The 12,281-nt window shown below is 41.1% G+C and overlaps 1 protein-coding gene across 1 annotated transcript in view; it reads right to left on the reverse strand.

Annotated features, from left to right (window-relative positions):
- Nucleotides 1–12,281, reverse strand: part of CD40LG (CD40 ligand) — a 32,350-nt gene that overhangs the window by 1,294 nt on the left and 18,775 nt on the right. Inside the window, exons 4-5 of the mRNA XM_073637911.1 lie at nucleotides 10,613–10,675; nucleotides 6,469–6,519 (exon numbers count right to left, since the gene is read on the reverse strand). Coding sequence (XP_073494012.1) covers nucleotides 6,469–6,519; nucleotides 10,613–10,675 — 114 coding nt within the window. The remainder of the gene's footprint in view (nucleotides 1–6,468; nucleotides 6,520–10,612; nucleotides 10,676–12,281) is intronic.

Consider the following 12,281-nt stretch of genomic DNA (forward strand, 5'->3'; position numbering starts at 1 on the left):
CTATTTTGATTTTTACAGCTGTGTGAGACTTCCTGCTTCTGAGCCAGAAAATACAATTATGAGGAGCAGACTGGAGTGTGCAGCATATAAACGCAATGGAGATCTGTGCTACTGGCTTCATGCCGGATGGAATGATATAAGATACCATATAAGATGGATTCTTGTGTAAGATTCAGATTATACTTTTACAAGCAGCTGTGTACTTTTTTCAGCATTCTTGTAGCCCTTTGCCTGGCTTGCAGAATAATTAGGAATTTATTAAAAGGCTAAGCTAATAAATAACAATATTCCGTATAAAATAAAGTTGAGGCTCGCCAGATTTGCATTTCATTTATCGACTTTCTTTTAGGATTCATTGGAGAAATAAATCACTATGTTTATGTATCTGTTTAGGTCAATTTATGAGAAAACTAAATATTCTATTGAACCAATGTCTCTTCAAAATGGCCAAAAAGGTAAATTCATTGGTCCACCATAAATCCTTTAGGTTCGCTCATAAAGCTACATTTACAATTCAGATACTGTAAACAATCACACCCCCACTCACAGCTGGTACCTCCGGGAAAAAGAGAATCTCACCAGATTTTGACCTCAACCTGATTAAATGGCAGTCAAACCTATGTCCTTGTAATTCTTATTTACTATTGACATGTATTTGAGAAAATTCTTAGAATTTCATCTAATGTCATGTATTGTGTTTTTCAGTTTTTTTTCTTCTTTCAAGTACAGATGTTTATGGATAGACTAACATTCACTGAGCCCATTATGGATACACTGAGCATCCTCCGTCGTGACAAAATCACCTAAAGTGATGTTTTTAGCCCCTCAAAATCCTACAAGTGCTATCTGCTGGGTGTCTCCTTTCTGTCCAACTTTGTGTACACTGCCTGTTATCACGTAATCTGTTTATAGCAGCAGAAACTTTGAGATAGATTACAGGATGTCTAGTTTAGGGGGTCTTCGCCTCTCTATTTCTACTCTCCTCAGTCAAACTGCATATAGGTGTAATAAAAAGGTGGTCTTTCAGTTCATTGCAGACAAGCCAATGGACAATGGTGCGTAAAGAGTTAATAAAGTTTACAATAATATCAGAACTCCGAAAAAAGGGGACACCAAAGTTAATCACATTAAAGAGGTTCAACTCTGCAGTCATTCTATGTTCAGTAGACTTGTAAATCATCACAGCGCGCTGTGGGCACGCTGTCAGGATTCTCCGATGCTCGTGCCAGGAGCTGGTGGTCACATGACTGCAAATAATCATCTCTCCTTCCCTCTTACCTCCCCACCTGACCTCATCTGCTGACCTGCTCCTCAACCTCAGATCTACCCTACTAAAAAAAAAAAACAAGCCGGCTGCTCGCCTTCTCTCACCTCCTCTCCCTCTCTCTGCTTCTCCTCACTTCTGGTGACATATCTCCCAATCCTGGACCCCCACAGCTGCCACGTCCCACTTATTCCCCATCCTATTACTCCAAACCAAAAATTAACTACCGCAATCTCTTCTACCTAAAACCCGTCCCTCTGATGCCCAACCACCTACTCTCTTTCTCTGGAGCACTCTGGAATACCTGCTCTGTCTGCAATAAGCTCCATGTGATTAATGACCTCTTTACCTCCCGCAATTTCTTTTCTGGGCCTTACCGAAACATGGCTGACACCCTCTGACACTGCCTCCCCTGCTGCGCTGTGCTACGGCGGCCTCCACTTCACCCACATGGCTCGCCCTGGCAACACACATGGTGGAGGAGTGGATCTTCTCCTTTCTAACAACTGCACCTTTAACCCAATCCCACCTCTACCCTCTCTTATTTTCCCGTCTTTTGAAGTCCACTCTGTCAGCATCTACTCTCCCTCCAACCTCTAAGTTGCCTTCATATACCAACCTCCGGACCCTTTCACTGGATTTGTTGACCAATTCTCTACCTGGCTTCTTCACTTTTTCTTTGCTGACATTCCCACCATCATCATGGGCGACTTTAACATCCCCATTGACACCCACCAGTCAGCAGCCTCCAAACTCCTGTCACTTACTTCATCTTTTGGACTTACTCAGTGGTCTTCGTCAGCCACCCACACAGACAGACATACATTAGATCTCATCTTCACCCGCCTCGGCTACCTGTCTAACTTCACAACCTCCCCTCTCCCCCTATATGACCACCATCTACTCACTTTCTCATCCCTGTCCTCTCCTGTCACCCTTGTCCAGCAACTAGCACACCACCGCAGAAACCTCGCACATCTAGACACTCACACACTCTCTGACTCTACTCCTACTACTTGCATCCATATCTTCACTCCATGACACAGACAGCGCCACTGCCTTCTACAATGCCACGCTCACATCCTCACATCAGCTATTGAAGCGGTCGACCCTCTCGTGCATGGCAAAGTGCGCGAATCAATAGACAACCCTGGCACAATAACCTCACTAAAAAGCTTTGGCAAGTATCCAGGGTTGCGGAGCGGCAGTGGAAGAAAACACATTCGCAAGATGACTTCTCTGCATTTAAATCACTTTCAAATTAGCCCTCAGCTCTGCTAAACAGGCCTACTTCACAACCCTCGTATCTTCCTTGTCCTACAACCCTAAACAATTATTCAACACTTTTAATTTCCTCCTCCGCCCTCCACTGTCCCCTCTGACCCCCCTCATCTCTGCTGAGGACTTTGCCACACACTTCAAAAATAAGATAGACGAAACAAGGGAAGTCTTTATTGTTCAACCACCACAACGCCTTTGTATACCAGACCAATGCCCCTCCCCTTTAACCCCTCCCTCTTTAACATCACTGAAGGAGAGTTTACTCGCCTCCTCTCCAAATCACACCTCACCACTTGTGCACTCGACCCCCATCCCATCCCACCTCCTCCCCAGCCTCACTACCCCACTTATCCTGGCCCTAACCCACCTCTTCAACCTATCATTAACCTCTGGTACCTTCCCTTCTGCTTTCAAACATGCCACAATCACGCCTATCTTCAAAAAGTCATCCCTTGACCCTACCGCTATGTCAAGCTATCGCCCCATATCGCTGCTCCCATTTGCTTCCAAACTCCTTGAGCAACATGTTCACGCTAAACTTTCTTCCCATCTCTCATCTAACTTGCTCTTTGACAACCTACAATCTGGTTTCCGTCCCCATCATTCCACTGAAACTGCCCTGACCAAAATTACTAACGACCTACTTACAGCCAAAGCTAACAGACAATTCTCTATACTCCTCCTTCTAGACCTGTCCTCTGCCTTTGACACAGTTGACCACTGCCTCCTACTACAGATCCTCTCTTCCTTTGGCGCCAAAGACCTTGCCCTATCCTGGATCTCCTCATACCTTTCCAACTGCACATTTAGCGTCTCCCACTTCCACACTACCTCCTCATCCCTCCCTCTCTCTGTTGGAGTCCTTCAAGGCTCTGTCCTAGGACCCCTACTCTTCTCCATGTATACCCTTGGCCTGGGACAACTCAAAAATTCACATGGCTTCCAGTATCACCTATACGCTGACGACACTCAGATCTACCTCTCTGGCCCAGATATCACCTCTCTGCTGTCCAGAGTCCCAGAGTATCTATCAGCCATATCCTCCTTCTCCTCCCGCTTCCTCAAGCTCAATGTGGACAAAACTGAACTCCTCATCTTTCCTCCATTTCACGTATCTTCCCTACCTGATCTATCTATCACAATAAATGATATGACGCTTTCCTCTGTACCAGACATCCGCTGCCTCGGAGTAACCCTTGACTCTGCCCTGTCCTTCAAACCGCACATCCAAGCTCTTTCCACCTCCTGTCGCCTCCAACTCAAAAATATTTCCAGAATCCGTCCTTTACTCAACCCTCAATCTAATAAAATGCTCGTGCATGCTCTCATCTCCCGCCTGGACTACTGGAACATCCTCTCTGTGGCCTACCTGCTAACACTCTCGCACCTCTTCAGTCCGTTCTTAACTCTGCCACCCTACTAATTCATCTCTCTCCTCGTTACTCCTCCGCTTCCCCCCCTGAAAATCCCTTCACTGACTCCCATTTCCCCAGCGTATCCAATTCAAACTACTAAGACTGACCTACAAAGCCATCCATAACCTTTCTCCTCCGTACACCACTGAACTAATCTCCCAATATTTTCTCTCACGTAATTTCCAGTCCTCCCAAGACCTCCTTCTTTCCTCCATACTTATTCGTTCCTCACTCAATCGCCTCCAAGACTTCTCCCGAATGTCCCCCATCCTCTGGAATTCTGTGCCCCAACACGTCCGACTATCCACCACACTCAGTTTCCTTCAGACAGAACCTGTAAACCCATCTCTTCAAGAAAGCTTACAGCCTGCCATGACCCCGCTACCTCCTCAACACCACTGGATCTGCTGCCTTACCAACACCAGACCTGCACCTGACCAACACCAGAGATGCTGCAACCCCCCCACCTACTTTCTCCTTCCCCACCATCCTGTAGAATATAAGCCCGCAAGGGCAGGGTCCTCTTCCCTCTGTACCAGTCTATCATTATTTATTTGTTACTGTAAGTGATATCTGTATTTGGTATGTAACCTCTTCTCATGTAGCGCACCATGGAATCAATGGTGCTATATTATTATTATTTACTTATTTATAATATGTGATTTATACACATGCGGTCACATACCGACTATACATGTGTGGCCTCGTTCTTTACAAGTCAATTGAGCGAGGTTGGAAACGTCTAGTCGAATTATGGCCGGGAGAATTCAAAAAGCATACTTGCGGTCATGACCATCCGCTCTAGGCATTGGTAATGACAGCGTGCACACTGTGCGCTCTGAGGACTCACAAATCTGAAGTCACATATAGTGACTGTGGACTTGCACCCCAAGCATGGACAGCCCCTTTAACTTGTACACTTCCTTAGTCCACAAGGGGAGTTTTAATTAGCATGAAATACTTTCCTATTTCCTCTTGTCTAAACCTGAGCATGTCCTATGGTCAAGTCCATCTTGCAGTTTGCCAAATATGTTAAATCTTTGCCCCAAGTAAAAGCAAGCCTAGCTACTACTGCTTCCACAATGAAACTAAAAAGGGGTTTTCTCATCTAGTACATTTAGAGCATTTACTGCAGATATGTCATAAATATAGAAGTATAACCCATTATCAGACCTGCGTAATTTCACCAACTATAAGTAAAGCGTCTTCATCCACCATTTGAAGAATGACAATAAGTCAACGGTTATGAAAGAACATAAGTTCCTTGCTTTGCCTCAAGTTTCAATTGTGTCTACGACCCGCATTAATCAATAAATCTAAGATCATGGTTTGCTTATTGCATGTATCTAAGAAGATCTCCAACATGACACACCACATATCAAACATGCTTCCTGTTTTATGCATTGTTTTACAAAACAGATAGAAAAACTACCTACAACTACACAATGCACTGAGCCTAGGAACAAATAAAACAATAACATTTTGTGAGTGGTTGCAAATTCCCATTTACTTTGTATCATATTCTCTGAATTACTATACCGGCCTCCCCTCCTCCAGTGTTGTGCTCATAGGCTGCATGCGGGACATGTGGGCTTCTCCTCCTACCATTATCTTCCTCAGTAACGAACAATCAAGCATAGTTGGAGGCGACAAACTGATAGGTCATGAATTGAAAGTGTAGAAATCTCATCATGTGGGCTGAGCAATGTGTAGTAAAAATCTCCTCTACTTTGATAGTTCTGACTCACAAGAAGCACTTTGATAAAATATGAGAAAGTGATTACAGCGAGCCATTAACTGAGATCTGAAAAAAAGCCCCTTAATCTAAGGTTGTATAAAATACTGATGTGGAAATAATAACAGGAAGACAACAGAAGACACATCAAAAACCCAACGTGTGAACAAGTCCTAAAGCAGAAAGTTGCATAGGACTTTTCACAACATTTAGTAGATTTCTCAGCCATCTGTGAAAAAAAGTGGAAAATCCAGCAACCGCAAAATTCATTAAAACATTATATTTATTTGAAGATTAAAACATGAAAAAGTAAAAGTTAAAAAACATGTTAGCGCAACAGTCAACGCATTTCGAGCTACACTAACTGTTACTCATGATCAAGAGCTAGCGTAGCTCGAAACGCGTCAACTGTCGCGCTGACATGTTTTTTTAACTTTTTGATGTTTAATAAATTTTGCGGTAACTGGATTTTCCATTTTTTTTCACGGTTAACTTGTTCAGGGAACCAGCGTGAAGCCTCCATGCACCGCACCCTCATTCCAGGTATTTTTCAACCCGGTGAGCTGATGATAGCTTCATTGTGTTTCTCAGCCATCCGCTTGTCCCTTCCTGGGTGTCCTGCTACAGAACTGGGAGTGCTCGCTTCAGCGAGCTCATTGTCACTATATATTTCTATAGACACAGGTCAAATGTGGAGAACACTTCTGCAGAGCAGAATAGTAGTTTTTCAATTCATGTAATTAACCACATTGATTTCTAACATTGTCACTCACCTTCTTTGGTGCTGTTAGCTCTGTCTCCCACTAAATGTACCGCAACTACTCCTGCAATAAGTAACAGAACATTAAAATTCATCAGAGTAAAACACATTTCAGCTGTAGAATTTATTCAGCCCAATAATTGATTAAAACAACCAAGGACATTTTTTTATGTGTCCTCCTAATCTAATGATGAGATTAAAAAGATAAAAAAATGTTGATGTATAATAGGATTTGCAGTTAAGTTTCCCCAGAAGTCGACTGTTAGTGACAATTTCATAGAAAAGTGAAAAATAAACATTTTCTTTTTAATTATTCTTCGGAAATGATGGTTCATGAATATAACACTAGAAGATTACTGAATGAACGATAGTGTTAGAATTTGTACTCAAAAATTAATTTCCAAATATGTTAATACATAAAACTCAAAATTATATACCGTATTAAAAATTGATCTATTAGCCTTTTATAAGTTTAAAGCAATAAATAAAAGACTAGAAAATGAATAAAGTGCTAATATATAGCTACTTTAAAGGGTTTGTCCTGTGAAAACAAGTTATCAATTATCTGTAGGATAGGTGATAACTTGATAATTGGTGGGCGTCCCGATCGTCAGAATGGAGAATGTTTATCCCTGATGGGGAACTCTTATCCCCATTACAAAAAGCCACACGACTGCCAATTCATTCATTCTCTATAGGACTGCTGGAAAAATTGAGCGTAGCACTTGGCAGTCCCATAGGGAATAAATAGAGCATCTGTTGAGCAATCACACTGCTGCTCCATTCTTATGAGGATAAAGGTTGTCTATTCTGCTGATCGATAGGGGTCATAGTGATCAGACCCCACCAGTCAACATGTTACCACCTATTCTGTGGATAGGTGATAACTTATGTTCACCGGATAACTTACCCTTTAAAAATTATGTGATGTTTCCTAAATGCCAGTCCAGCTGGTCCCTGATACTTCATGTCATCTGTAACTGATGATATGACTGCCTTGAGACGTTGCAAACTAGTGGGAAAAGTGGATGTGATTCCGCGCTGCCAATAATCTACCAGGTTATTAGAGAACAATATATTAGAAATGCAGTTTTTATTTGTCAATACATTTCGAAGTATACACAACTTCATCATCAGGACAAACCACAAGTCTATTATGGTTTGTCCTGAAGAAGGAGTTTTGTATACTTTGAAATGCGTTGACAAATAAAAACGGCATTGTTCTCTCATCGCCTGGTGGATTATTGGCAGCGTGGTATCACATCCACTTTTCCCACTAGTTAGCATCTTATCTTCTCTGGTGGATCCGCAGCAACCCCCATTTTCCACAAGCTAACAAAGGAGTTGTGACTGTCACAACTCTATAAGCACAAACTGTTTTTACTTTTCACTTTTACACCGGATTAAACCATATTATGCTTTTTGTCTTTCCTGCCTTTATTTACTCTAGTCATGAGAAGTTATATCAAGTGATCGTGGCACTAATGATCGTCGCTTTTATGACATTCCCTTCATGGTTACTTTATGTCGCATGGAAATCATTGAATGCCACAATCATATGACATCTCAACAGGACTTACCGATCATAAATGGGAAACCAGTGGGACCGGTGGTGTGGAAAACAGCACAGAAATTCTAAGGTAAGCATATTACAATTTAGATTGTCCCCCAGTTTTAGCAATATTAAAACCAAGTTTAAAAGGTCCTGAAAATATATTTAAAGAGGTTAGCCATTTTTTCAAAATTTAGAGCCTATCCTTGGGATACGCTAGCAATTTTAAATGAATAGCCTATCCCATTACCTATACAACTGTAGCACCTTTAATGTTTGCACCCCATGAAACAATTTATCAGTGTGGGTGCCTTGAATCCCCCCACATACCGATCTAACATTAAAGGCTTATCCTAAGGATAGTCCATTTATTGAAAAGGTTGTAAACCCCTTTAAATAATTTTGTCTAAAGAAACAAATCTTCTAGTAATAGTTGACGTGAAACCAAACCCAATTTTGCTTTTAGAATTAGATTATGTTCAGACTTTCCACATAGTAGTTTGGTCAAACATTTTTGCAAACAGGATGTTAAGTTCTGACACAGCTCTCACTTTTTTGCATAAAATGTATGTTATGAAATAAATACTCATTTGCATATTTATGTCGAACTATACTTCCGATAACAATGATCTTCTGTTTTACTAAGTGTGAAAGAATGCAAACAGGATCTCCAGCTTGGATCTGCTAAATATGACCATGAGATGAGCATAGGAAATTTAGGGATACACAACTAGAGGGAAAATATTGGCAAGACACCAAGAGCAATTTTAAGTCCACTTGGCCAACTAAAATTAACAGGACTCTAGGCCAACATAGGTTCCAAATCCCCAATCACTACACACAATCCCTGTATAAGGTGCTGCAGGAGATGGCTTTATTACTGTTGGTTGGTGGATGAGAAAGTCTTTTTTGCATCTTTCAAATTGGCTTCCACTAGTCTATTTATGCAACCCTATCCTTAGTGAAATCATGTACTTTTTCAACATGACAATAATCTAAAACACACATCTGTTGCCTTTCTAAAGAAGGACAGGGTGAAAGTGATTCAGTGGCCAAGTGTCTCGTAATCAGAACCCAATTAAACACCTATGGAATATTCTGAAGAAACAAGTTGATCATCACTCTCCACCCAGCATCCAGGCTCTTAAAAATGGAAAAAAAATAGATGCTGCAAGACAATGGCAATTTGCTTATTACATGCCTAGAAGACTTGGTGCTCATGTTTAAAAAAATCATGGTGTATACATTTTTGCATCAACTAATTTTCATTTTGTAATAAAAGTTATATCATTAATAGTGATGGGCGAGCGTGCTCTGCATTCCTCGATAATTGATCAAGCATCGGGGTGCTTGGTCAAGTAGTGTCGAGTATCGCGTGGTGCTTGAGAGAGAGAGGTTCTGTCCACTGGAAAAATGCTTGTGTTTGCAATTCACTTCCATTAAGCTCAAGTCGAGCGCATCCAGCGTGCTTTATTAGAGTACCAAGCACTTGAGCATTTCACTGCTTGATCAACACTAATTAATAACCTTTCTTTCAGTTATGGGTTAAAAAGCTGTTCTATGAAACTCAGTCTTGTCAAAATTTTGGAAATGGTTCTTCAAAGAGGGTGTACTCATTTACGCTGAGCACTGTAGGTCGTTGCTTTGCTACAGGTTGGCATTAGCTTTCTTATGAAACCGGTCATGACTTATATCAAGGTAGCAGCAATGTTAAATAATTGTCTCAGCCATTTTTGATTAGCCTGCTTTTCATACCTGTTAGAAATTGTGGCTCTGTGCTCCCACCTTAGAATGGATCAAGTCTGGTACTATGCTACTTCGGCACCGCCTTTGTCCTGACTTTGGAAGTGGAGCTGCTACGCCTGCAGGGAAACCCACCCAAACTTATGGATCATTAGGTTCTAGTGTTGTAGGATGTGTGAGGACGCGGGACGCTGTGTCTCTCACTGATTTCCCCGGTTGCCATGCAACACAGGACACTACTGTGTTTGGCATTAGGCAGTGGTGGGATGTTGTCCATTCTGCTGTGCAAGCTAGCAAGGAGTCTGGGGATAATTGGGAGGTATTCAACACCTGATCATTGGGCAGGCTATTTAATCCTGTTCCCTGCTCAGTTCTGTGCTGTTTATTGCTGATCCTTTGTGCTGTGGTGGTGAGTGGTGCAAGCAGTAGTGTTGCTCTCTTTTCTGGGTTTTTCTCATTTTCTCTTCTGCTTACACTTCCTGGGATTTTTACAGAGGTACACACCTGGTCCTTGACTAGGTACCGACGCATCACCAGACACCAGCTGTCTGGCAACAGTGGGTCTGGGAAGGACTCTGCCAAAGTCCCCCTTTCAATTATTGGGAGCTGGGTGAAGAGTATTCCCGACCCTCAAGGGCTCGCCTAGCTGGGTAACTTGCGCCAAGTGCATCTGTGGCTGAATGTATTAAGTAGAATAATTTTGTTTTATAAATGTTTCTTTGTACATTTCTAAATGGTCATTAAATATTTATCTGATGCGTCACCCTTAACGGATTCCTTCATCTTGCATTATGGGACTTTACAATAACAGGATCATATTAAACAATTAGAAGCAACAAATACACTTTAAAGTTCACGGTACCTTTCTTTAAAGTTATGTCTTCTCCTCCTACGTAAGGCACATAGCTTGATATCTCATTTCCATCTAAAGTTAAAATACAAACTGTTATTATTTTTACATTTGTAACTTATTGTGAATCCTATGATATTCTGAATGGAAATCATGTGTTCCTGACATGGAAAATGACTTAGAACGAATTATATTGGTGGACCAGAACATTAAACATATGTTTGTTCTGCTTGCTAATATGACCATTGACCCTTTGTTTTCTGTTTGACTATCACCATAGTAATAGAAACCAATATAATTTGTAGAAGAAACCTACATTTGTCACCAATTACCCAGGTCTTAATTTGAGAACATTGAATACTAAATATTCCATCATACTATTGTTCATATTCCAATAGGAAGTTCCAATTACTTAATGATGTCAATATATCAGTGCTTCTAAGAAAAATTGATTATGAAATTAAAATTAAATTAACAGATCAAGGCTGAGATTCATATAGGTTCTTGTAATTTACTAATCTACTAATCTTCAAGTCAATAATCTGTTCTATACAAATTGGAAGGCATGAGCTACAAATTATTTTCTTCAGTATTTGACACTGGTATTATTGTGATACATATAGTTTTAAAGGATAAGTGGCATAAAAAGGTTCTGCATTTTTCTAAAAACAGTGACGATCATTAGCTATGTCAGATTTTTATAGCTCACCCCCATTCAAGTAAATGAGGCTGTTGCAATACCAGGCACAATAAATATAACAAGGTAAGGTAATACAGATTCAGTATCCACTCATGACCAGAGTCTGGTTTTCTTCTAGTCTGTTAAGAGACTATGGGGGTGATTCATCAAAGTGCTATCACCAGAAAACTGAAACTTTGAAAACTTGCAAAATTGTGGGGCGACACAGAGTTTCACAAAAATATAGGCATTTTCATGCCTGTTTCAAGCAGCTCCACCAAAATGGGTGGAGCTGGAGAGAAGCCATGGCGGGGCTATGCCTATACATCATGTTCATGAATAGTACCAGTGTTTTTTTATGCCAGAAATGTTACTCCAGTCTCTGTCTAGAGTAACATTTCTGGCAATCCTCACAGAGACGCATGCCACTATTCAGATGCACTGAATTCATTAAGTTTCATGCGCCTCTTAACAAATTTGGCCCATCTTATTCTTGCGTGGCCCTCAATAAGACTGGCATACAAAAACGCCAGCCTTAATGAATTGGGGCCTTTATATTACTGCTTTATGGACTTTTAAATTATCTTAAAGTGCTGTTTTATCCAGGTCTATGAGTACAATACACTGGGCCAACAAAATCAATCCTTACTGTTTTACACCATAGTTGGATGTCTGTTGGTCCTATTAAAGTGGTCCTGGAGGATTATTCCCCAGTATACTGTGTATTGTGGATGAGCTGATGCCGATCCTTGGTGGTTGAAATGGTAACATCTATCTTATGAGACCCCTATAAGAACACCTGACTCTGGTTGTGAGTGGGTACTGAATTTGCATAGCCTTATGTTTTGAGTGGTCCAACATTGTATTTATGTGGTTTTTCTCGAGGGGTGTTCAAGGCTTTCTGCCTCATTTGTGTTTCTGCACCATAAGGGACTATTCCTAATGGGTGTAAATTTTGCACTGTCTAGGTATATTGAATTGTTTATCCTCTGTGTACTCAGA

The sequence above is a fragment of the Phyllobates terribilis genome, unplaced genomic scaffold, assembly GCF_046119375.1.
Source record: "Phyllobates terribilis strain yellow unplaced genomic scaffold, ASM4611937v1 Scaffold_7__3_contigs__length_470593459, whole genome shotgun sequence".
In the NCBI taxonomy this organism is placed as follows: Eukaryota; Metazoa; Chordata; class Amphibia; order Anura; family Dendrobatidae; genus Phyllobates; species Phyllobates terribilis.